The sequence below is a fragment of the Genypterus blacodes genome, unplaced genomic scaffold (genome assembly GCF_046128005.1).
Source record: "Genypterus blacodes isolate CSIRO-AG114 ecotype Tasmania unplaced genomic scaffold, CSIRO-AGI_Gbla_v1 ptg000438l_1, whole genome shotgun sequence".
NCBI classification, from domain to species: Eukaryota; Metazoa; Chordata; class Actinopteri; order Ophidiiformes; family Ophidiidae; genus Genypterus; species Genypterus blacodes.
The window spans coordinates 6,144,791-6,169,134 of record NW_027467208.1 but is presented as its reverse complement, the minus strand read 5'-3'; the positions used below and the strand labels follow the sequence as shown (position 1 = coordinate 6,169,134).

At 49.4% G+C, this 24,344-nt stretch overlaps 1 protein-coding gene across 8 annotated transcripts in view; it reads right to left on the bottom strand.

The window, feature by feature from the left end:
• The window catches only part of rbms3 (RNA binding motif, single stranded interacting protein), a 205,021-nt gene that overhangs the window by 90,362 nt on the left and 90,315 nt on the right, over positions 1–24,344 (bottom strand). For 6 of the 8 annotated variants that reach the window (XM_076139246.1, XM_076139247.1, XM_076139250.1 and 3 more), the window contains 2 exons: positions 23,652–23,809; positions 11,550–11,608 (listed from right to left, as the gene is read on the bottom strand). In XM_076139246.1, coding sequence (XP_075995361.1) covers positions 11,550–11,608; positions 23,652–23,809 — 217 coding nt within the window. The remainder of the gene's footprint in view (positions 1–11,549; positions 11,609–23,651; positions 23,810–24,344) is intronic. The other 2 variants (XM_076139249.1, XM_076139253.1) reach the window with 1 other exon arrangement.

Genomic DNA, 24,344 nt, shown 5'->3' with positions numbered 1-24,344 from the left:
GGTAACAAATCTCTCAAAGGTTGACAGAACGGCAGAGCTGCTGCCATTCCTCTCTCTCTCTCTCTCCCTCTCTTTGCCGTCTTTCTCTCTCTCCAACTCCATCTTTAGTAAATATACACAAACACTCGCCACACTCTGCTTTTCCGTCCATCTCTCACAGCTTCTAAGGGCTATCTCCCATACTTTACTCTCTCTCTCTCTCTCTCACCCCCACACACACACATTAACAGCCACTCGCCCCCATCTGCAAATCCATCAGCGGAAGGAAAGAGGAAGGGAATGAAATCCGCCGCTGTGATTTATGAATTATTGTGATCCCGATGTTCCCCGGGATGTATCGGAGACGAGGGTCACGGCGGTGTTAATTAAAATTTGGTGGCGGATTAAAAGCAGTCAATGGCGCCCTCTGATCCACTGTTTCAGAGGGAAAGTGTAATTAGAAAAGGATAATGGGCCGTGTGTGTGTGTGTGTGTGTGTGTGTGTGTGTGTGTGTGTGTGCGGCCTGGTAACCCGTCATTTTAGACACTTAATGTTTATATGTGCAAAACTTGAACACACAAGTCGGATGGCTTACTTTCTCACACACACACACACACACACATTCTCACACACAGGAGGGTGTGTGTGTGTGTGTGTGTCAGCGTATGTTGGTGGCGGCGGCGGCGGGTCATTTTCCCGTTGGATGGAGGTGAAGGACTGTGGAGTAATGTGAAAATCATAACCTGTGGCGGGAGAGAAATTGAGCGCTCCGACTGATTAATGGCCAGCTGTTAGGCTGAGGGGGGGAGGGGGGATGGGCTTAGAGGGGGGGCGAGTGTCTTTAATTGTGGAAATATGAAGAGGCAGAGCCAAACGTGAAAGGAGTCAGACCGAGCTGCTTCCCGTAACAAAACAAATACATCATTCTTACTTACGAGCCTCGCACACTCGCTCATTATTTGAAGAAACGGCCTGAAAACGGCTCAATTGGCGTAATGGCAGCTAATAAAAGATTTGTTTTAATTTAAGCGCAGCCGGGCCGATATGACACCCTGTGGGAGGCTTAGGTTGATTCTCTTTAATGACCCCAGGATTCCAAAAGCGTGGATGTGAGGGACCCTCCAATTTACGGATTTAATATTCAACCCCATGACCACCTGGAGTGCACTTATCAAAGTTTGGGGCCGGGTGAGGATCGGGTGGGAACGCTGACCTATATTTAGATCAGAGAGGAGGATCGGACGGGAGAGCAGGAGAAGGAGGGAAGGAATAGAGAAGAGGGCTATTTGGGGTTGGGAACATAAATTCAGAGTTCGATCCAGGCTGGTTGATGTATATAGATCTTTGTGGAAAAGAGAAACAATGGAGGCTCAAATCCAAGAGAAAGCCAAACAAACTGCATTAATGAGGCGTTGTAGGATCACTTTCATACATACATACATTACACACACAAACACACACACACACTCTAGACTTTGAATCAAGTATGCTTTTCAGGAACCTCATATGTGTGTTTATTTATGGTCTGCTACTATATTTAACGCTCCGTCTAAAGTGAGATGCAAAGGCAGAGGTGTCGCTTTGAAGCCGCTGCACCAACGCAAACAACCGATCAACAGCTGTCACCTAAAAGCAGCTCAAAGTGAACAACGACGCTAATACACACACACATGCTCCGGCCCTCACACACACACACACACACACACACTGTAAACCAGATTCTCAGACAGTGATGTGATGACACACACACACACACACACGTACGCACACACACCAGCAGACACACATCTCTCTGACAGGAATGAAAAGAACACGAGCTGCCATATCGCATTTCCTGGTCTGGCTCTAACGGGGAGCCTGTCGAGATAAAAAGGACCCGTCTTCAATAAGTTACTGCAGGACGGCGCGATGCTGTAGCCATGCCCGTACAGTAGGAGTGTGTGAGTGCGTGGGTGCGTGCGTGTGAGTGTGTGTGGGTGTGTGAACGACAGCCCGGCGCTCCCTGCCATCGTGCCCCTGTGGAGGTCTCCAGCGCTCCTTGTCACCTCAGGCTAAGCTCCACACAAAAGTCTTCAGTGTAGAGTGGAGATAAGGGACTCATTACAGCGCATGTATCAACGTATCAATCATCCATGCATCATTCATGCATTCACTGTCAAATTATGCTAATCCTAATTACTTCTGGGGAAAATTACCATTCTTTATCGGCTAATAGTCAAGATTGTTTGGGGTTTCCTCCCTGTTAGACCCCGCCGCCATTTTCCCCCCCAATATTTCCATTTTTCACATTCTCATATTCAAGCGCTAATGATCCCATTTTGCAGTGCACACAATGGAATAATAATGCCCTAAGTATGAATAATGAATCAACGACAACTCACGGAGCATTACAATGGTGTAAGGGGTAAACAGTGTAATTGTTTACATCCTTGTGAATCGCCGAGAAGAGTTCTGAAGCTGCTGCTGCTGCTTGCTGCTGCTGCACACGGGTGATTAATCGTCGCGGTTACACGTATGTTAATAATTCGTACTTCGCATATATAAAAGTAATTAGAGTTAATGGAGGAGATAGATGGCCCACTCCATGGACTAATATGCATAACGCCTGGAATATGATTCTCATGATTCATAGTGGAGAGGTAGCACCGCATTGCATTCTGCTCTACGTCTGCTCTATATTGACCCGCAGGGGCTCTGAGCATGCAGATATACAGTGTGTGTGATATCTGTGTACACATGTCGGCGCGCGCCTGTGCGTATCACGTATCAAAACACGACCGTCATCCAGAATTAAACAGCCGCACGGAGGAGAGAAGGAGCCCTTGAGACGTATTTTGGAGCCGGGTTCATTTATAGATCTGGTTTGGTTTGGGGGTTCTGACTGGTGGCCCTTGTGCCTGCAGGGGAGGGTGGGTGCTGGTTTAGGGTGGCTGTGGCGAGCTGTGCAAACACTGAGGGAGAGCGTGGGGGGGGTTTCTAAATAGCGTGATGGCATCCATGACTAACTGCGGGCCGAGCCGTGGCGCTCGGTCGCCTTGGTCACATTCCAAACCCAGAGGAGAGCATCCTCCCCTGCGGGTTACATCCCTCTGTGCTGTCCTCCAATGGTGACACAATATGGGACTGCCATTCACTAAAGAGAGGAGTAGTGTGTGTGTGTGTGTGTGAATGTGTGTCTTTGTGCATGTGAGTGGGAGTGTAAAAATGTTTCTGTCTGTGTTTCATTATGAAAATCTGCCAGAGGAACATCTGCAATCCATATTTAAGTTAGTGTTGTGTGTTAAACTGTTGAGTCGAGTTGAGATGAGAATGAGACTGGTGACCACATCACTGCCTTCACATATTCATGGTATAGATCCTCTGCTTTGAATTAGGACCAGACTGTAGTTGGTTCATGTGTGTCTGTGTCCAACCGGGCCAGAGTAGACCAGCGTCTCAGTAAACAGAACCAATATTCGATTTGAATTCAACAGGTCGCTCGCCTGCCTGACTTCCGTACATCCGGTTCTCCTCTTTCCTCCGCTAATCTAATTCACCTGAGTCTAGTCGTTCCCTCACATCAATCAGATCTCATCTCTTCCACATGTGATGTTCGGATGGAGCAAACACACGCGTAGGGAAAGCGACACAAACACACGTGTTACACAAATTGAAAATGCTTGTGTACGCATCTACGCTCACACAGACTCCCACACCCACACACACCCACAACCACACACACCGCTGCTCCTGGAGCTCCTCAGAATAAAGATCCCTCATTTACTTGTCCATTGTCCTCATCCTGCCTGCCTCGCGCTAAGAGACAATACCCATTTGTTGCCAAATAACTCTTACAGAGCGCTCTTTTATATTAGACACTGGTGGCGAGATAGCAGTACAGGCAATTAACTTATCAACCCTCCAACATGGATTTATAGCCGAGGCATTCGTCTCGGGCGGGAGCGGCCGGGCTATTGGCTGCATTGTATTTGTTGTCATCTTCCTCTCGCAGGTGGAGGAGTGTCCTTGTCACACAGCTGCAGTCGGGAGCTGCGGAGGGCAGAGTGCCAGGCGGGGGGAGGGTTGGGGGCGGGGAGGAGGAGGATGGTTGGGGGCTCCGGGCCAAACGGGGCTACTGGCAGCTCTGAAACGCAGAGGATTCCTCATTCAATAACCTCCGCGCACTTAAACACCGAAAGTAAACGGCCGCCCATTAGGGACGTGATGTTACAACGTTCCACGTCACCCCGCCGGAGCAAAATTTAACGGCAATTACAGAATCACACCTTAAAGATGACCTCATGGCCCAGGGTATTTTGGTAACAAGGAGGCAGGAAAGCAAAGCGGTGCGGCTATATTACATCTTCTCGGGTCGATAACAAACCCCCGTTCCTCCTCCGTTCCTCTCTCTTCTTTCCTATTCTTAATTAATTCATATTTATTCACAGCCGTTAACTATAGCACGGCACCATATGGCCTCGGCAACATCTCAGCTCTGGAAACAGCACGATTGTTAAGCCTCCGCTGGTTTTCCACCATAATCTCCTACATGGCATTTTCCCGTTGATATAAGCAAGGACAACATTTTGCGTAAGAATATAAAAATCTGCCTGCTAAATTGTTCCGACGCGGTCTTAATTCAGAGGTGTAATTAGCCGCGCCGCTCGTCTCCGTCAGCCTCCCTCGCTTTAATAGCGAGAGGGCTCCCGATATGTTTGATGCAACATGTGAAGAGCACTCCAGAAAGGTTTGAGACCTGAAGGGTGTTAATTACTTGTCGAGAGGTTGTTAAAACGAGACCCAGGGCATAAAGCTGAGTGGCTATACAGAACCCCCGCACAGACGTCTCACAGAACACACACACACATATGCGCACACACGTTTATACGCACAGGGACTTATATGGATGAGCAGATACAAGTAAATGCAAGTGTCGTAAACAGAGCAGCAATCACACTCTCTGTCTCTCTGTCTCTCTCTTTCCTTCTCTCTCAAACAACACACACACACTCTAGCTGCTCATTTGGGTGCTTGAGGTAAACGTTCCACAGGCAGCACACGCACATTTTGACATAAAGAGCAGGTGCAGACGTCTTTTCTCCGTCTCCACACTCCTTCTTTTCACTCATCTCACCTCACCTATGGCAGATCTGCAAATATCCCTTCTTTTCTACCGCCGCCCCCTCCACCCCTCCGCCCCCTCCGCCCCACCCGTACCTGGAGAACGACTCGACTTCGGCGCGGCGCGGTACGTTCCAACAAGCGGCGTAATCACATCAGGCTCTAAAGCTGAAAGCCTCAGCAGCCAGATGAGAGGAACCGGGGTAAAGATTGGAACAAAGACCAGAGATCAATGAAAATCAGGCCTCTTTTGGAGCGGGGAGGAGAAAAAAATGCAAGAAAAAAAAAATCCAGGTAGAGACAAACATTAAAAATCTCGACAAGGACAAAGCGTTTCATTCCTCGGAACCACGACACAGCCCATTTTCTTTGTCTTGCATCTGTTAGTCATTCATGAGGAACGGCCCGGCCGCCCCTAGCTAGCCTTCTTCTTCATTGCGGTTATGATTTATGCCTTCCTTAACTAATCAAGGGTACGATCATTAGTCAGGGGACAAGCAAGGGGCCCGGTGTCTTGGCAGGTCAACGGAGGGCTCTATCTCTCATTGTTGGTTCCCTTCCCCGTCTGCAGGGTTTCGGGGGGGAGGCGGCGATAAGAGATGACCGGAGTTACGCCCCCGTCACCTTCCACCGCTGCCCTCTGCCGCATTTGTCAGCTAACGAGTCAACGGGGCCGGCGCCGTGACTAGAGGGGAGACGGATGGAGCCAGGAAATGTGCGAGTTTCCCCGAAAAGCGTGTTAGCTATTAAGTGAAATTTACGACACAATTTGCATCCAGAAAAACAGACGGCCAACATTATGATTTAAGATCAGATTCCGAAAATTCCCCCGATGGTTAAACGCTTCTGCAAAATATGCTGATGAGAATCCAAGGCTCATGTTTCTTGTTAGATATTGGATTGTCGTCCTGCAGGGCAGCGACTCAGTGACGCTGGGATTTCACAAGCACACACACACACACACACACACACATGGGCGCCATCATTAAAAATACACACGCATACAGATTATGACCAAAATGCATGCGAGAGCAGCGCAGGAAGTGAGAGGCGGTACAAAAGGTCAGGGATGAAGGAATGTGGCGCTGCTGCTGCTGCTGCTGCTGCTGCTGGCCCGGCGTCTATTTACTACACAGACGCCTACTTGGTGAACGGCCAACTTGGAACGTGGAAGTGTGCTGACTTACTGGAATGGAAGCTGAGGAGGTGAGGGGAAGGGAGGGGGAGAGGAAGAGGAAGAGGAAGAGGAGGGAGCTAGGAGGGGGGTGGTGGGTGTCTAACAAAGGCTGCGGGTCTTATTCAATGAGGTTTTGCGTACAGAATCTGTCCAAATCAATGTGATAAGCCCTCAGAGATCGCTAATTAGAGTCATTAACGTGCAGTGCGACGAGGTAGCGACGCCCGCTTCGCTCTCGCTCTCATTCCACCGGATCCTGCCTCTTTCTGGAATGACTGCGAAAGGGAACAGGGGCTTTTTTTTCCTTTCTTTCTTTCTTTTTTTTGGAATGAGGTCCGTCGCTGGCTACACTTCACTCGAGATTCGCATCTGCACATAATTCACTTTCAAAAGGGCAGGAGGGGGCGGCGGCGGGGAGGGGGGGAGAGAGAGGAGGAGGGGCGGCGGCAAAGAGAATCCTTAATTGCGCCGGCACCGCGTACAACACAGACAAATGTTTATATCTTGGCCCCTCTAATGAGAAACCAATAACGGATGCGGAGAGAAGCACTCTTCCCCTTTTTCGGACCTCCTCCTCCTCCACATCCGAGCGCCGGCCCCTCCAACCAAACACATTGACGCACCAGACAATGAATAACAGGCCTTTTTGGAGGCCGTCACCTCATTCATCAACAGCCCCTACGCCCCGAGTCATGCAATACTCCACTCAGCCTCTGATGCGGCAATAAATCTATTTTTATAGAAAGTAGCCCTGGCTATATTTCTCCATTAGGCTGATTCTGTGGCGAGGGCGAGAGGAGGCTGCAGATTGGAACAGTCCAGCTTTTACAGCGTACATGAGGCTGATTCTGTATTTACCGGGATGTAAGACGAGCACAACACGCTTCTGCTGTTTGTTTTGTCTTCGATTGGATTTAAATGTGCTTGGCTGTGAGAGAAAGTTTGCATATTTTACATCCATTCACCCACATAATGGTGCAGGGGCTTTGGCCATTCCTCCAGCATGCCAGTTTAGGCAATGCCCTGGCGAGGTTTAAGCATCCTTATATAAAATGGATGGCAAGTTACAGGGCAGGGAAAGAAACAACAAACTGCCCAACACAAAGCCACGGAGGAGTTATCTCCCCATCTCATCTATCTCCCACAATCCAGTGCGGTGGGCCGTCGCGGCGGAGCGCCAGTCGGCCCCGGTGAATCTCGGCGGCAGGCTTATCTCCCAGCGGCGGCGGAGGAAGCGGCGGTCCTTTAAAGGGGCTGAGGTCATTTCCTCTGCCTCCGGGCTCTGGCAGGAAAAATAAAATGTCTCCATTCGGTCAGCCCTGCTTTATTTCAAATGCCGGCGCTGCCTTTTAAGAGGCCCTCGTGGGCACGGATGGCAAATGAGTGGTTTTGGGCTCTCGCAATCTATCCCTTCTCTCTCTTTCCCTCTGCCATCCTCAATCCCCCGCTTCCCTCTGTGATGCAAAACCCAAATCTCTGCTGTATTTCCTGCAGCTAATGTGAAAGTTCAGCGGCAGATATTTAGACAGGCGAGAGAGAGGGAGAGAGGGAGAGGAAACAGAGGAAGAAGAGACGTATGAGAATGTAGAGGAGCATTAGGAAAAGTGAGCACGACAGAGAGAGAAAGAGAGAGAGAGAGAGCGAGAGAGAGAGAGGAAGGGAGAGCAAGAGAGAGATGAAGAGCTGAATGCCTCCTCTTACCCACAGTGCTTGACAGCCCTAAAGCCCTTTCACAACTTCCTGTTCCCATTTCTCTGTGAACTGGGCTACATCCAACGTGTGTGTGTGTGTGTGACAGTGTGTATGTGTGTGTGTGTGTGTGTGTGTGTACGTGCCCATGTTTATTGGAATGCACACTTTTGACTTTGTATGTGTGTTTGTGCGCGTAGCCCGAGAGCTTTCATGTGTGCGTCAGCAAGAGAGCAAGAGAGAGAGAGAGAGAGAGAGCGAGAGAGAGAGAGAGAGAGAGAGGGAAGTAGAGAGCGAGGGAGTGAATCAGCGGTGAGAAGATAGAGAGGCTCATTGAAAGGCCTGCGTGGTGGAGGAGGAGAGCAGCCAGGAAAAGGCAGACACGCTGTGATGTTAGGCGGAGGATTGATAGATCTGTTGCATGGCCACTGCTGCTGCATGAGCCCAACGCACCTCAGGCAGATGGATGGGGAGTGTGTGTGCGTGTGTGTGTGTGTGTGTGTGTGTGTGTGTGTGCGGGGGTGCGATTTGTCTTGTCGGAGCGAAGGTGAGCATGCCTGTGTGTGTGTGTGTGTGTGTGTGTGTGTGTGTGTGTGTGTGTGTGTGTGTGTGTGTGTGTGTGTGTGTGAGTTTCGACGCGTGGGAGAGTGCAGTTGTTGTGATATGCGTCTTCAAAAAGGACTTCCAGCTGTGCGGCATAGACATAGACGTTCATGTGAGAGTTTGTAGGGTTGTTACACACACACACACACACCAGACACACACACACACACACACACATATTTCCCTAACATTTCTGCCCTGCGAGCGGGAGAAAGCACATCGGCGTGTTTGCGCTCTTCCACATCACACGGGCTCCACTCCCACGCTCGCCTCGGCTCCGTCCTGCCTCTCATCACCTCTCCATCCACGCCGCGCAACTCAAAGCTGCTTTATCGCCGTGACAACAAAGCCAGGTGTGTATGAATACACTTGCAGGCATAGAAGTCTGTGCGTTTAACTCCCCGGCTGCAGTTTGTGATGGCACTGCAGTATACAGTAGCAGTTACTTCAGAGCCGTGTAGAGCATCTATATACATCTACTGAATCTACTTTACAAGCTCAATGTAATCAGTCTCCCTCTCTCTCTCTGTGTGTGTGTGTGTGTGTGTGTGTGTGTGTGTGTGTGTGTGTGTGTGTGTGTGTGTGAGTGTGTGTGTGTGTGTGTGTTCTTCCTACAGCAATTAACCAAAGGAAAAATGCCAAAAATGTCTAATTAACATAGTTAGATAGATTATTACATTAAGATTTTCATATGATACGGATAATTTCAGATACATGAACACATTCCATTTAATAAGTACTAGTAGTGTAGTAGTAATAATTGTCTATCTTGTCTCCCTCCCTCCCTCCCTCCCTGTCTTCTCTCCCTCCCTCCCTCCCTCCCTCCCTGTCTCCCTCTCCCTCCCCTCCCTCCCTCCCTCCCTGTCTCCCTCTCCCTCCCCTCCCTCCCTCTCTGAGGTGACTGGTCCTGACCTCTCCTCAATCCTATTTTTCCTCGTGTTGTTTTGGCCGCACGCTCACTGAGCTGAACTAAACACAAATAACACACGGGGGAGGAGAGGAGGTGGAGAAGGAAGAAGCCATGTCGGAGGGCAGGCGAGGAGGGAGAGGAGGGAGGGGAGGGGGAGCTTGCTGTGGGATGGTGGCACGGCGTTGATAAGCTGTAGCTCTGACATTTAAACGTGTGTCGGGGTCAGGAGGTCAAACAATGCGTGACCAGATCAGAGTGATGCACCAATTTCTGCTTTGATGCTGAGAGAGGAAACAAGCACACACAGACACACACACACACACACACTCACACACACACACACACACACACACACACACACACACACACTCCCCTGCCTGGGCTTTGCTACACATCTGCTTCACCTTTCACAGGGCACTGAGATACGGATGAAGTCGTGAAGATTGCCGCCGCTGCTACTGTTGCGTCGGAGTCGTCAATCATGGCGACACCAGAGGCTGCTGGGTGATGTTAGCCTCCCGTGGGCGGAGCCATATCAGGCCGCCACACATAAAAGTTAACAACCAGGTGAAAATCATGATGACATCCTCACTCATCGATCCAAAATGGCCGACCTAAATTCCCACCAATCGGGACAGAAATTGCGAAACGATTCTGACTGAGGCTGACGGATTTCCGCCTGCGTTCGTGTCTCAATCTGACGAGCATCAAACGTCGATCTGCTACAATCTGACACTTCATCACACTCATCACGTGACGCCTTTTCAACTCATAAGATGGGCGTTATTGCGTCGGAGCCACACGATGCATCCCGACTGCATAACTCCTGAGACGATCATATTAAGCTCTGTGAGGTTATTAAAATCCTCACACCCCACACACACACACACACTTTCATCATCTTTATATACTGCACACCCCCTCCCCTGCCTCTCGCCGGGTACAAAGGCCGTCCTCTCCCCTCGTATAACATGTCCGCTTTGTATCGAGGCGTCACAGCGGGGCCGCATTCCAGGAACAGTGACGTATGTGGGAACGCCGTCTCCAGCTGGGAATTCTAAAGCGTCCAGCCCGGGTCTAATTCCTTCCATCGCAGAAAACCTAACTACTTCCTAGCCTCGCCCTGCGCAGGTACATCCTTCCCCTCTAACACGCTTCAGAGCCAGAAGAAGAAGAAGTAGTAGGAAAGAGACGGCGCGGTCAAAGATAATCAAGCTTGTTTTTCTTCTTCAGACGCTCTTTTCCTCAACATTTTGTCCCGGTGCCTGGCTGACAGGATAAACTCAGGTGTGGAGTGGGGTTAAGAAGGCGGCTTCACCTTGAAAGGCCACACTTCAGAGCCCGGGAAACCACAAAAAGCAATTAAAAGTATTGATGGAACTTCAATACCTCTTAAACAGCGCTGCCAGACACCTCGGGGCCAGGCAGCAGCAGCAGCAGCTCCATTCTTCTCCCCGCCTCTCTCTCTCTAACACTCGCCCGGCCCCCCGTTCTTTCTCTTTTGGCTCTTTAGCCGAGACCCGAGCCGCTCTTGATCATTAGCGGGCGATCGCACGAACGGGGGGAGAGAGGAGAGTAAAGAGCGCGAGGACGTGTGTGTGTTTACTCTGTGCCGCTTTGAGAAAGAAGTTGAGCGTGACAATGCTGGTAATTAATGTTTAGCTAATATTAACTGGCTTGCTCGCCCTTTAATTGGTCTAGCATGTGCGTGCGTGTGTGTGCATGTGCGCTCTTTAGATCTTTAAATGTGTCCGCATATGTGTGTGTGTGTGTGTGTGTGTGTGTGTGTGTGTGTGTGTGTCCTCGTTGCTCATCCTCGCCGCTAATGGAGCCTTCCTTATGACAAACCAGGAAATGGAGGAGGAGTAGCGCCTGCTTCTCGTCTGAAGCCGGGTTAGGAACATGCAGGAGCGTGGTTGTTTACCCGACACCTTCCTGCGGCGGCGCTTAGCTAAGCTCACCTTGATAAATCACTGATTTACAGCACCAAAGCTTCCTGGGCTAATGTCTAAATTTACGCGGCGGCTCGGGTTGACGTTTCCGTGACGAGACCTCGGTAGAGAGCGATGGAGTGAAACGGGGTGACTCACCTTTACACTGGTTGGTGTTCTTATCCAGGATAGCCTTGGTTGACACTATTTTTCCATACCTGCAAAAGAGAAGAAGAAGAAGAAGAAGACATTTAGTGCTTTCATGACTTATGGGGCTTCTTGACTTGCCGGGGCGTTTCACTCACAGCTGCTATCCTGCCGCCGTCTGAAGGAGTCGATACTCTTTGCTATTTAGTTGCGAGCGAACATTTTTGGAAAAGTAACGCAAATGTCAAAAGCCACTGGAAAGAGAGATGACTGAAGGTTAATGACATTACAAGTGCGGCCGACTTCAAATGGATGTGAAGCCCTCTGACATTTCAGAGAGTCACTGAGCGTTTTCAAAAGGTCTAAAAGCTTACCAGCATAAAAAGAACCTCCATCTATCCATCTATCCATCTATCTATCTATCCATCTATCCATCTATCTATCTATCCATCTATCCATCTATCCATCTATCTATCTGTGTGTCCTACTATCTGCTTGTCTCAGCTAAAAACGGCAACATGCTGCATTGTGTTCAGGGTGTGAAGCATATGAGCAGTGTTTGCACATGCGCTTCTTTGTGTACGTGCTTGTGTGTGTGAGTGTGCGAGTGTGTGTACCGACGTACTTTTGTTTGAACATTTACCGTACATGATTGTCTATGTGGGTGGGTTCATGTTCCTGTGTGCAGACATACGAGAGTGTGGAATGGAAAGATAGCTCCACTCTGTACACACACACACACACACACACACATACAAACATACGCTCACACACACGCGCACACACACACACACGTTTGTAGAAGCAGTGGTGCATCCTGGCCCATATTTCACCAGCAGGGGATAATTGTGCCATTTCTCAACGAGTGGCGGAGACTCTATTTACTGCATGCTGCGGTGGGGTGGGTGGTGGATATGAACTGATGAGCTCCAAGAGGAAAACTACCAGCTCACACACACACACACACACACACACACACACACACACACACACACACACACACACAGATACAGATACTGGCAATCATACGTACATGTACACACACACATACACACATAAACAACACTCACCAATCAGTAGATTCTATCTGCTCAGCTGATAAACAGACATTTCAGCGGTGAGTGTTCACGCGGCGCTGGGGGAGCGGCTGGATTATTTCAGCATTTGCTTAAATACAAACTGGAGACACCAGAGTCAGTCAGCTTTAGCTAAATGAAGGTGACGCTGCGTGTGTGTGTGTGGGTGTGTGTGTGCTGAGGTGAGGAGTGTGTGGAGTGTATGTGTTTATCCGTACACAGGTGAACACAATAGCAGGTTTTTTTGGCACAGAAAAAGGTGAGAGTTCTCATTAAAACTTTGTTTGGACTCTGGGGGAAGTTGAAGACAGCCAGCTGCTCGCCTCATTAAATGTTAAAGATGGCTCGTCAACGCGTCCTGGTCGTTGTGCAAAATATACACCGCAAAAAGACGCGCGGCGGTGGCCGGATGAGAGGCGGCGAGGCGGAGGGAGCGAGCGCCTCGGCCATAATGGAGACATAATGGAAACGGGAGAGGAATGTGATCAGCATGTGAGTGTGTTTGCTGCGTGTGTGTGTTTCTGTGTGTGTGGCTGAGGATGACCCTGCTGGCTGCTCCTCCGCCTCTCAGCCAGACGAGGCTTGAGGAGGCTTTGATGTGACAGAGGCAGCCCCTGGTTTAACACCCAGACGCCGCGGCCAGGATGCAGAGCCTGTCTGCACTAATCCTATTTCAATCACTCTCGCCCGGCTCTTATCTCTGACTCCGCCGGCCCCTCGCTCCCCCCCCGCCTCCTCCTGATTCCTCTCCTCTCCTCTTCCTCCCTCTCTTTGTCTTAGCCGCTCCATTTCTCTCACTTCTAGCACCTCCTGTGTCCTTAATAAGTCCCCCTTCTCTCTCTCTCTCTCTCTCTCTTCTTCCTCCGCCTCCCCTCTAATAGGAATCCGGTGGCAATCACTCTGGTGCCATATTGAATCAAGCGTAAGAAACGAAGATGCCGGAAATGAAGCCGCCTATAAAACAAATGCGAGCTTTATGAGCTATTTTAGAGTGATGAAAATGTACAAATTGTGATTGTGGTAACTGTTAAACATGTCATTCGTTTGACAGCTGTGCATCGTGGAAAAGAGACAAAATTGAAGCTGAGCAGGAAGCTTCTGACGTTTCCAGAGGGAAGATTTCTCACACACACACACACACACACTGGTGTTTCTTTACTCCCTCGCACTCTGGCAGGATGAAATAACCCAGGCGTGTTTCATTTCCGTCATCAGAGCAGAGAAAGTGGATCTGAGCCGTACGTGGGCAGAGAGGGGAGACCTGTCCAGAACCGCAACGCGTCACCGCAGCTGACGATACACGTTAAAAAAAATAAAAGAGGAAGCAGACCACCCAGGCGGCGCTCAGGCTGAGACCTGGTCCCCAGCTTTTGGATGCACCGCTAAGAAACAGTCAGAGTTGTGTGTGTATCAACTGGTATACAAGCGATGCCTTCAAGGTGATGGAGTAGGACGGATGGCCATGGGAGGTAGTCGGTGAGAGAAAACTCAGCCCACACGAGGCTCCAGGCCCGGCCAAGCGCTCAAATTACACGTTTCCCCTCTTTCTTATGTCTTGATGACTTAGCGGTGCACAAACATTGCAAGAATTACACAAGACTTGGCTTCTAACTGAGGGTATTTGTCCTACAGTAGCAGAGTTTGTTTAGGCTGGAGAATCAAACCTGGAATCATGAAGTCTGAGCTCGGCAATAGAGAGAGAGAAAGGAAAGGAGAGAAATTTTCTCTGGAACGGGTTTGACGTTCTTTAAACCCAAGACCTGAGACAGAACATTGGTCTTTGCTTTGAGGGGCGCAGTTAGGTTGCTTGTTCTCTGACCTGGGATCCGACCCGACTTCACACTTTTAACCGTTAACGCACCAAACGGACGCATTCAGCACCTTTGCGAGCACCTGTGCAGGGGACGGACGAGGCGCGAAACGCACAGCGCAGAGAAAAAATAACTATAATTTATCACCTATTGTGGGCGTTAACAAGGAATAAAGTAGCAGAAGACGCTTAATGTCTATAGCTGCAGTTTTTGTTGGAGAAGATGCAGTGTAAACAGTCCTCAGAATGTGGGAGCAGGTGCAGCGAAGATCCGCCGTGTCCATATTTACTGTTTGCTCTCCGCTGCAGAGATCCTTCAAAGGGATTTCACCAGCTTAAGAAGTAAACTGTTATATTTCATCTGCACAGTTAGCGCCCTCCTCAAAGGATGGAACATTTTTAAATGTGATATTTTTATCAGTTTGGGTTGTGAGAGATTTTGTTTTACTACTAATTTCCCACCGATGAGCGACGGAAACTCGTATAGATAGCAGACGATTAACGGAAAGATCAGGGAGTCTCATTTAGACGGCGAACCTACAAACATCAGCAGCACTTTATCCCATCTTCCTCTTTGAATTGAGCAAAAGAAAGCAGAAATATAAATCGAAATATACAGAAAATTCCATTGTTTGGTTTCCATTTTGTGTCATATTTCCGATTTAATCTAACACGTATCTTGATTGCTCAGGTCTATTTAAAGAAAGACTTGCTCTACTTGGGCGAGCCACAGAACTCTGTCATGTTGGTGAGAGGAGTAGTGACTTCTTTATACTTTTACATCAAAGAAACGTGGCAAGAGAGTGGATGAAAGACAAAGCCAATTATAAAGGGAAGAACAGGCAAAATGGATGCAACGCATGCACGTACACACACACACAATATGTGAAACTTGATGATAGATGGACATGAATAGGAGGAAGGGGGACGTGTGCGTTGTTCATAAACAGAATGTAGTCGTTTGCATATGTGAGCACGTTTGTAAAGTTACTGCAGACGAGCAAGAGTCATGCAGTTGCGTCTCAAAGTGGCCGCTGACCTTCATTGTCGTCAACCCAGAGCTCACACAGATGCAGCTCAGAGAGGGGTTGGAGCTCATGACCCTCAGGCACGTTTCTCAGTAAAGTAGCATCATCGAGAGTGAAGGAAAGAAGGGAGAACGTGAGGAAGAGAAGGAGACGGAGAGATGCAACAGAGGGCAAAATTACCCTGATGGACACCTGGCAGGGAGCGGAGCAGCTGCTTCCCTCCGCCCACCGCTGAGCCGGTATCAGTGACTTCCTCTCGTGACCTCTGAGCCTCTGTGCTGACGGGTCCTTTATCCGTGTCCCAGCATGCAACTGGAGACTAGGGCGCACTTTTATCAAAGTGACTGTGGGTCATCTTGGCTCGGAAGTGCGAAAAACTTTAGCCGGTGTATCTAATTGTTTAATACGTCTTTGAGAACAGCATTCCAAGTGAAAGAAGATCTGTCGATGTGGGAAAGTGTGATATTAAAACCATATCTTGGCAAAGGCGTGAAGTGATCAATCAAACAGCTTCAGCAGAATGGGAAATATCTTGGCTTTAGCACCTCTGTGGCCTTTAATTCTGCGCTGGCGTCGACCCATCAGCAGTGCTAAACAGAGTTTGATGCCAGTTGAGTTCGGCACCGGTCCATTTCTTAGGCCTCTGCCTGCTTTCCTGTTCTCCTGCGAAATCTATTCCAGCTAAACTGCGTGGAGCGGCGAAGCTTTCCTCGTATCTTGGCTTGTATAACGTTTGTTGTTGGCCGTCACTACATATCCATCAGATTACACAAAAGGCTGCAATCAGTCAGATGATCGACTCTTACCAGCCGCCTCACTACAGCGTCTCCCTGTTCAAACTGATGAAATGGAATGTAGCAACGACATCATGGCACAGCAGCAGCAGGAGCGATGCCTACGTTCCATCTGCAGGCTCCAATTTGAGGAAAGCGCTGTGCATAATTTATGCTCAGATCAAACAGCGTGCGTTCCTTCATTATTTAATTATTTTCCCAGGATGAAGATATTGCGGAATAGGTATGCTCTTACACACACACACACACACACACACACACACACACACACACACACACACACACACACACACACACACACACACACACACACACACACACACACACACACACACACACACACACACACACACACACACGCACACAGACCAGACTATTGGGAAATTGTTATGTAATGACGCGTTCAAATATGTCAGGATGTTCTGAACTGAAGCATTTTGAGCTTTTTCCCTGAATCTTTTGGAGCTTTTAACATTTATTGATTTGATTATGTTGTGATTTGGGAATGTTATTTCCCTCCAAACATTCGTCCACATTGCCTCTCAACGTGACGGCCTCCACCTGCCGATCCTGCATTCCTCCCACTTGCTAATCTCTTCGTCCTGCCCCGGCCTCCTCCTCTTCACTTTGCACCACCGTGTACAGAGTTCGTGCTTCTGGCCGCGCTTAATATCCAAATGGAGTCGGCCCCGCCCACCTTAATGCCCTCAAGCTGTGAAACTCAAAGCTTCAGAGCTCATTTTCAGGGAATAAGATGTCTGCGTGTTTCATCATTGTCTTCCTCGGTGCCACGGTTCCTTCATATTTTGTCTCACTGCTTTGCGGGAACACACAGTATGGAGATTCATTTCAGAACATTTTGGGGGCGAACGACTTTTGCATTTTTGCGGCGACAAACCACAGCGGCAACATCGTAGAAAATCCCTTAAATTAGGAAACCCTAATATTAAGATAAATACCGTTTGGTGACTGAGTTCTGCAACAAGCGGCTCCAGTTTCATTCATTTCCTGTGGACTTGAGAAACTGGAATTTCAGTCCAGTCTGTCTGCAGGCACCGCAGCCGTCAGCTGAGCGAGGCTCGCCACGGACAAAACCGTGTGGTCATTAGCTGTCGTCCACCGCTCTGATTTCCATTTGACCTTGTGACACGACTCCGGTGAACGTGATGTGCTTTGCATGTTCCCTCAGTCAGACAACAGGGCGAGACAATAGTACAGTACGACACAATAAGACGGCACAGGCCTGCGGCGCTGCTACATAGATGGAATTGGAGCCTGGAGCGCTGTCTTTAATTTGTCAAAATAGTGATTCATCATCCAAAGAGTAATGTGGGTCACAATAACAGTTGCAGGCCACTAAGAGCGGTATACTCTTAACAAAAATGACTTCAGTCTGCGCCGGTAAGCCTGTTAACTGCTGCTGATTGCTATATTGCGAGGAAATGCCAGTGTACGCACAAGGACTGGGAGGTGTTTGTTTAATGATGTCCACATTAATGAAGGCAGTTTTTCCTGAGCTGTGGGCCTTCACAGCCACCGACGCTTCGCTTTGAGACGCTTTGAGATCAACACTTTTAAGTCTGAATACAGCTGGTTAGGGTTAAGCTTAGGTATAAAGTTAAATAGCCTTCATGAAAACAAAACGAAAACAAGCCAAACCAGAACAACACTGGGTGGCGTAGAAACTAAAGTCACCTATGGAAATCGCTGCCAAATAGTGAACTTGTTCTTTTACCCCTAAAACAAACTATTCAGAGGTCAGCGGCATGCAGATCTCTGTATTCCATCCGTGTTGTCAGAGCGCATCTGCACCTGACTCGGGTTGTGTGTCTGGCCTAGAAAACAACATGTCTGCCGTGCACAAACACGCACGTACACAAACAATCAGCCCGTGTCACAGGTACGGGAAGGGGTTAAGGAATTTACACCTTAGCGGCAAGGAAACACGGGAGCAATAATAAGTGGCGGCAGAAAGCATTTGCCTGTTTCTTTCACTGCATACTGTGACTCCCTCACACACACACATACTCACATACACACAGTTTTCCCGACCCAGCAACCCCTGTTTGCTTGGCGGTGTCGAACCTGTCAGGCCCGCCACGCCACGCACGGCTGTCTGACACGCACAGATGAACACATCTCATCTGCGCCGCCTCCGTTTTCCAGATACCCACTTCAGATGAAAGGGAGAGTCAGCAGAGGTAAATGGAGGGAGAGGAGAGACGAGGGAAGGACGCAGGCAGGGAAGGAGGGAGAGGAGGGAGAGTCCAGAGATCTCAGGTTTAGTCCCTGGTGTCCGTCAGACTCGTTGCGCCGCAGTCTCTACTGCAGCTCCTGGCAACTGTCCTGAGCGCGTCCAGCCAGAGTGGGATTAAAAAGAGGACGCAGCGGGACGGAGGAGATTATTTTACACACCGGCTTGTCCGAGCAGCATCTGAGTTAGTTGCTATGGTTATCAGTATACCGCTCGCAGTCACTCCGAGGTGAAATACAGTTTAACGGGCAGATTTGACAGTTTTATGTGAACTTAAAGCTGAAATTCATACTGGGGAAAGACTGAAACACAATGCGGGAAGGAGCGGAGGAGAATCTAAGTTTAACTTCAGCTCCATCGTGACAGAGAGGTTCTTTTCCAGCAACGCCAAGCACATGGATCGTCTCCCAAATAGGCAAACTGTCTAAGTGTCATGTATACAGTAATGGGGGGATAAATAATTCAACAATCAGCCTCAGGCCAAATCAGCTCCTTTGTGCGGCCTCGCTGGAAAATCGATGTTTGGGGAGGAAGAAGAAAGGCTTTGGGCTTCAGATAGTTTGTCCTGCGCAATGTCACTTTTGGCTGGAGGAGGGAAGATGAGAGATGAACACGGTTAAAGAGATGTGTGCGACTGGGCGAGAGAGAAAGAGAGAGAGGGAGGGAGGGAGAGAGGTGCTTTAAAGGGAGTAAAAGCGGTGAAAAAGTGTGTGTGGAGGGATCTTGTTCCAGGAAAGAACAGATGCTTCTGCTCAGCATGTAGCTGTAGGAGTAGTTTAGTTTGGGCATTCCTGTGGCTGTCTCACTACTTCTCAGAGGTTAAGCGCCGCTATGTCTGTGTGCCCTGAGTGACACATAAATTGGCTCTGCTGGTATGCTACAGGGTTGTGTTTACGTGTGTGACTGTGCGTGCCTGTGTGTGTGTGAGTGTGTGTGAGAGAGAGAGAGAGAGAGAGACCGAGACACTGATAAAGCTCGAGTGAAAACAGAGAATTGAGAAATAGAAAGGCGAGACATTGTGGGGCAGTGTGTGAGAGCAGATGTGCTGGTTGAAGGGGGGGGGAGTTAGGAGCCGGAGCGTGTGTGTGATGACGCTCACACTCTGGCAATCTGTTGAAACAAAGCCGCGAAGTCGCCCCGCCCCGATATCTCCATCATGCATCATCTCTGGACCTCAGGAGTTACCGTGGCGATAACGTGGAGCTTCTGGGCCTCTGCAGTGTGGAACAGGTGGCCACGGGGTCGCCCCTCCTTCTACCTCTCTCTCTCTCTCTCCCTGTCCCTTGCCAGCCTCCCCGATCGCCCCCTCGCTCTATTCCCCCGACACATGGGAAAGGTTATTTGGACAATTGGCGGTGATTAGCTCTTGATTTGGCTCTCCCCGCTCGTTTGATCAGGCCGTGGCACGCAGGCGAACCCCAGTGTGACTGAAGGCGCAGCTGTGGCCAGGCAATGACTGGAATTGGCTGAGGAGAACCAGAAGGACGAGAGGAGAGGAGAGGCGAGGAAGGAAGTGGATGAGAAAGGAGGAGGGGAAGAGGAGGAGGAGGAGCGAGGAGATTGGGGTTTAAGGGACCTCTAGGGTCCTTTCCTTTCTCAGCAGTTTGAGTTATGGATTTGGGCTGCTGGCAGAGAAAATGTGAAGTGCTTACACCCTGTTATTCCAGGTGTGGGCCCCGAGTCGGCCCTCGTAAAGAGAGGAGGAGAAAAAACCCAGAAAGCCCTCTCACACTCTCTACCTCTCTCCTTCCCTCTCTCTCTCTTTCTCCCTCTCCTCCTTTCCTGCCTCCCCTCTTACAACCTGCTGCCATCCTTTCCCTCTCCTGGGTGGTGGATTGCAACACGAAAAATGCGGGTGCTGTCTAATTGCTGGGTGGTGAAATGGGTTATAAAGTCTGCTGTGCCCTGGAGTGTTTTGGGCCTGAGTTGGCTGAGCGGTCTGCGTTGGATGTGCTGGCTTCATGGCTCCTTGGCTGCCATGGGGCAGGGCTGGTGTTGGGCTTTGGCTTGGCCCCGTGCCTCAACCTGGCTGGCGAGGCCAAGGCATTTTTCTCACGGTAACGGCTGTTCTATCCATCTAACCCCTCCATCTATCCACTCGTACGGCCGGCCGGCCGGCCAAACGTGCAGGCAGGCCTCTCGCTATCTGAGTGTTCAGCCAACAAATCCCCTCTTCACTTCTCTGGCCTCTTCGCTGCGCCCATATATCAGGCTGTCGGCTGTGGAGAAGCCGACATCCAGCCAGCTGAATAAAACAGAGATTAAGCATCCACCCGAATCTATTTAATTACTCGTCCAACAGCTCTCAGCGTGGAACTCCGACTGCTGTGAGAACTTTGTTGTTCTTCAATCTTCACTTTTGCCCTCGGCGGTCACAGGACATTTGATGGAGTTGGCTGATCACAAAGGAAACTTGGCCGTGGTAACTTAGGGAACTGGAAGTGTGTGTTGTTCAAGCTGCATGATTGGGCCTTTGTACACATCGGCGTCCCGAAGATTAATCAGCATAAAAAAAAAAACCAAAAATCACAGCTTTGATTACAAAATTTTGGGAAATATCGCCTTAAATGATAACATTGTTGAATCAATGTGGCCACAGCTGAAAGACAATGTGAGAGGAATGTTAAATATGTCAAAGAAAACAAAAAATGACCTGCAAAAATACATCGCACGGCCATCGGAACGCACGGTTGACCCATAATGCGGGAAAACTGTTGCACCCGGGCTAAAACCGTGAGCCTCGGGGTTTAGTCCAGGATTAGAGTTCAGAGGGGAGAGGGGTCAGAGCCACTTTCAGCAGGCATTTAGTTCTTGGCATGGCCTGACAGCTCTCAGGCGGTGTGCAGCAGCCTCCAATCAGCACCGAGGATATGGCCTGTTGTCAAGAATGCGTCAGATTTGGCGGTGGCGTGTTTGCTTTTGCGATAGCGGTGAACCTGGGGCTGAAAAAGCTGTGTGTGTGTGTGTGACACAATGATCCCTGGCCTCAGAATCAGCTTTGACTCATCTCAGTCACTGCCAATGTCTTACCAGGACCTGCACACACACACACACACACACACACACACACACACACACACACACACACACACACACACACACACACACACACACACACACACACACACACACACACACACACACAGAGAGGCAGAACAGCCTGTGATACTGCTGACGAAGGATCACGTAGGCAGCTAATGTTTTGCATTCTGACTAAAAATACCAGGCCGCAGAGGGTTTAGAGAGGCTTTATGTTCAACACACACTCGTCCTCAGAGATCTGGCGGGCTGAGGGCCAAGTGAGGAGGCGCTGGTCGCCGTGGAGAGGGACTCGGGGCGCCCGGGATAAACCTGAGGGGGACCCGGGGTGTCGCAGACTGCAGGAACAGTGGGGTGACCTTTTCTAGAATGCCGCCGCCGCCCCGCCCGCCACCGACATGCGGCCTCGCTAATTAAAGTTTCAGTGGCATTGGATTTTTCACTGGCACAGCACAACCTCAGGCAACCTTGGGGGCTCTCGGGCAGGCGATACAGGCGCACAATGGGGAGATGGGAGAAGAAAGCGAGGGAGAGGGGGAAGCGAGGAAGCGACATCCGCAGGGGAGGACGGCGAGGAAAATCCATGCAATAAGTGAGACATCTGCAGCCTTCCGTGGCACAAAAGGACCGGGGGGGGGGGAATGATACATCAGAACGCAAATCCATACTCGCAAAAACATCACTGGCAGGAAGTTTTACATAAGCTGCGACATGATTCGCCCTTCCAAACAGTCCCCCGCTTAAGAATTCCACATCAGAGGGAATAAGAAGTGAAACCGTTGCGTTGTGTTCGCCGAGATGTGCGCCGCCCTGTCACAACGCTGAGTGCTTTTTCCAAATCTTATCCGGGCCCCCCCTCCCCCCCTCCCCATCTCCCCTCCGCCTCCCTCCTCTCAGGCTAATGGAATTTCGATGGGTCAGTATCAGGAATAAATGCATGACTTATGACACGGCTACAGGGAGCGTTACCAAACACACTGGACAACATGTTCCCGTCTCCAAAGGTCCATTGAATAATTGGCTGCGTTTGACCGGGACATTTCTGGAAAGATGGCTAGGGAAAGGTTACGCAAGCAGACAGGCTCGCTCACGGCCTGTTATTTCACAATCTGCTGGCCTCCCGTCTCCATTAATGATCTTGACCCCCTTTTTCACCATTTTAGAAAGTGAAAGGGCCTAATGGAGCCGAACAAAGCTGCTGCTGCTGCTGCCGTGTGTGTGTGTGTGTGTGTGCACGCGTGTGTGCGAGAGATAGAGAGAGAGGACAGAGAAAGAAAGCCACCGTAACTGTGTGATACAGCTTGATGAGGTCTTGGTCTACGATTCCTGGGGGAGGAGGTCCAATCTAAGCTTTATTAGGCCTTATTGAGCTGTGCGCAGACAGGTGTGTGTGTGTGTGTTTTCTCTATCAAGAACAGCTTTATGAGTACTTTGTGTGTGTGTGTGTGTATGTGTGTCTAAAAAATACACTCAGTTGGTAGCAGTTTTATGTGTGTGTGAGGTATTGTACATGGATCTGAGCGCCTGTGTGTGTGTGTGTTGTGTTCATGCTTGTGTTTACATTCAGTTTGCAGTTTATCCACTTAGCGGTGAAACGCTTTCTTGACCTTGAACTCTGCGATTTCAGGCGTCTCATCAAGTCGCTCTTTCTCACGATCAACAACAACCGACGCGCCGCACATTAATCTTCGTCGTTCCTACCTCGCCAAGCGCCGCACGGTCGGGAAAGTTTTGTTTAAAAAATACAGAAAACTTACTTAAAAAGCAAACTGGCTTGACATCTTCAAAGCTGAAGCGACTCTTGTCCTTCAAGCTTTTACTCGGTTACTAAAATACGATCCTCTAAGTCTCGTCTCTCTTATTCTTGGATTTCTGGGGTTTAAAAATGCATAAAACCGTTTTTATCCGCGTGAAGAATTTGCCGTTTTCAAGTTAAGAAACGTTTTCCGTCAAAATGAACAGGAACACAGGACGACATCATCAGCTAATCCAAAGTACTTAAAGATAAAGTACACTGGGATAATCACGACTCCTTCTTCTGTACGTTTTTGCATTGCATTGTGGGATAAATGTGTTGTTTTTTTTGGGGGAGGGGGGCTTCTCTGGTACTCACGGTTGGCAGAGCTTGATGAGGTCCTGGTCGGTGGTCCCGGGCGGCAGGCCTCGGATGTACAGGTTGGTCTTGCTGAGCTGCTCCGCCCCTCCCTGGCTGCAGCTGTTGGTGCTGGGGCTGGGAGGAGCCATGGGGTGAGGGGGAGGAGCATAGGGCTGCTGGGAAAACAGGGAGAGGAGAGATAAGACACGGGGCAAGACACGGATACACAGACGAGGTGCAAACGTTTATTCGGGAGAGACGGGAGACGATTCGATGTCAATGTAATTATGATGCTGGGCGTTTTTTAGAGCTGCGGCGGCGAGACAGGAAGGAGATGAGATCAGGGTCTGTGTGAGCCGGTGGCAGATAAGAATGATTAAAACATAAAAGAAATATCAAAATGATTCTTTTTTTCACATCTCACCTCAGTCTAAAATAATAGGATTACGTTGTGATGAAAACATTTTGCCAGGAAAGGTTCACGGAGCTTTCAGCTGCTTATCCGCTTTAAACGGTGCCAATTTCCTGCTTAATATTCAGACCCTCAGAACCAATTTTAATACACTGTAAAACACTTTACACCTCACACGCTGCCGTATCTTTAACGCAGCAATCTCCTCCACACTCTTTCATAAACATTTCAATATGAATGAGTATTATTTTTTCTTTCATTATTTTAATGTAGTCAAAAAGTATCAAATGTCATTCTCT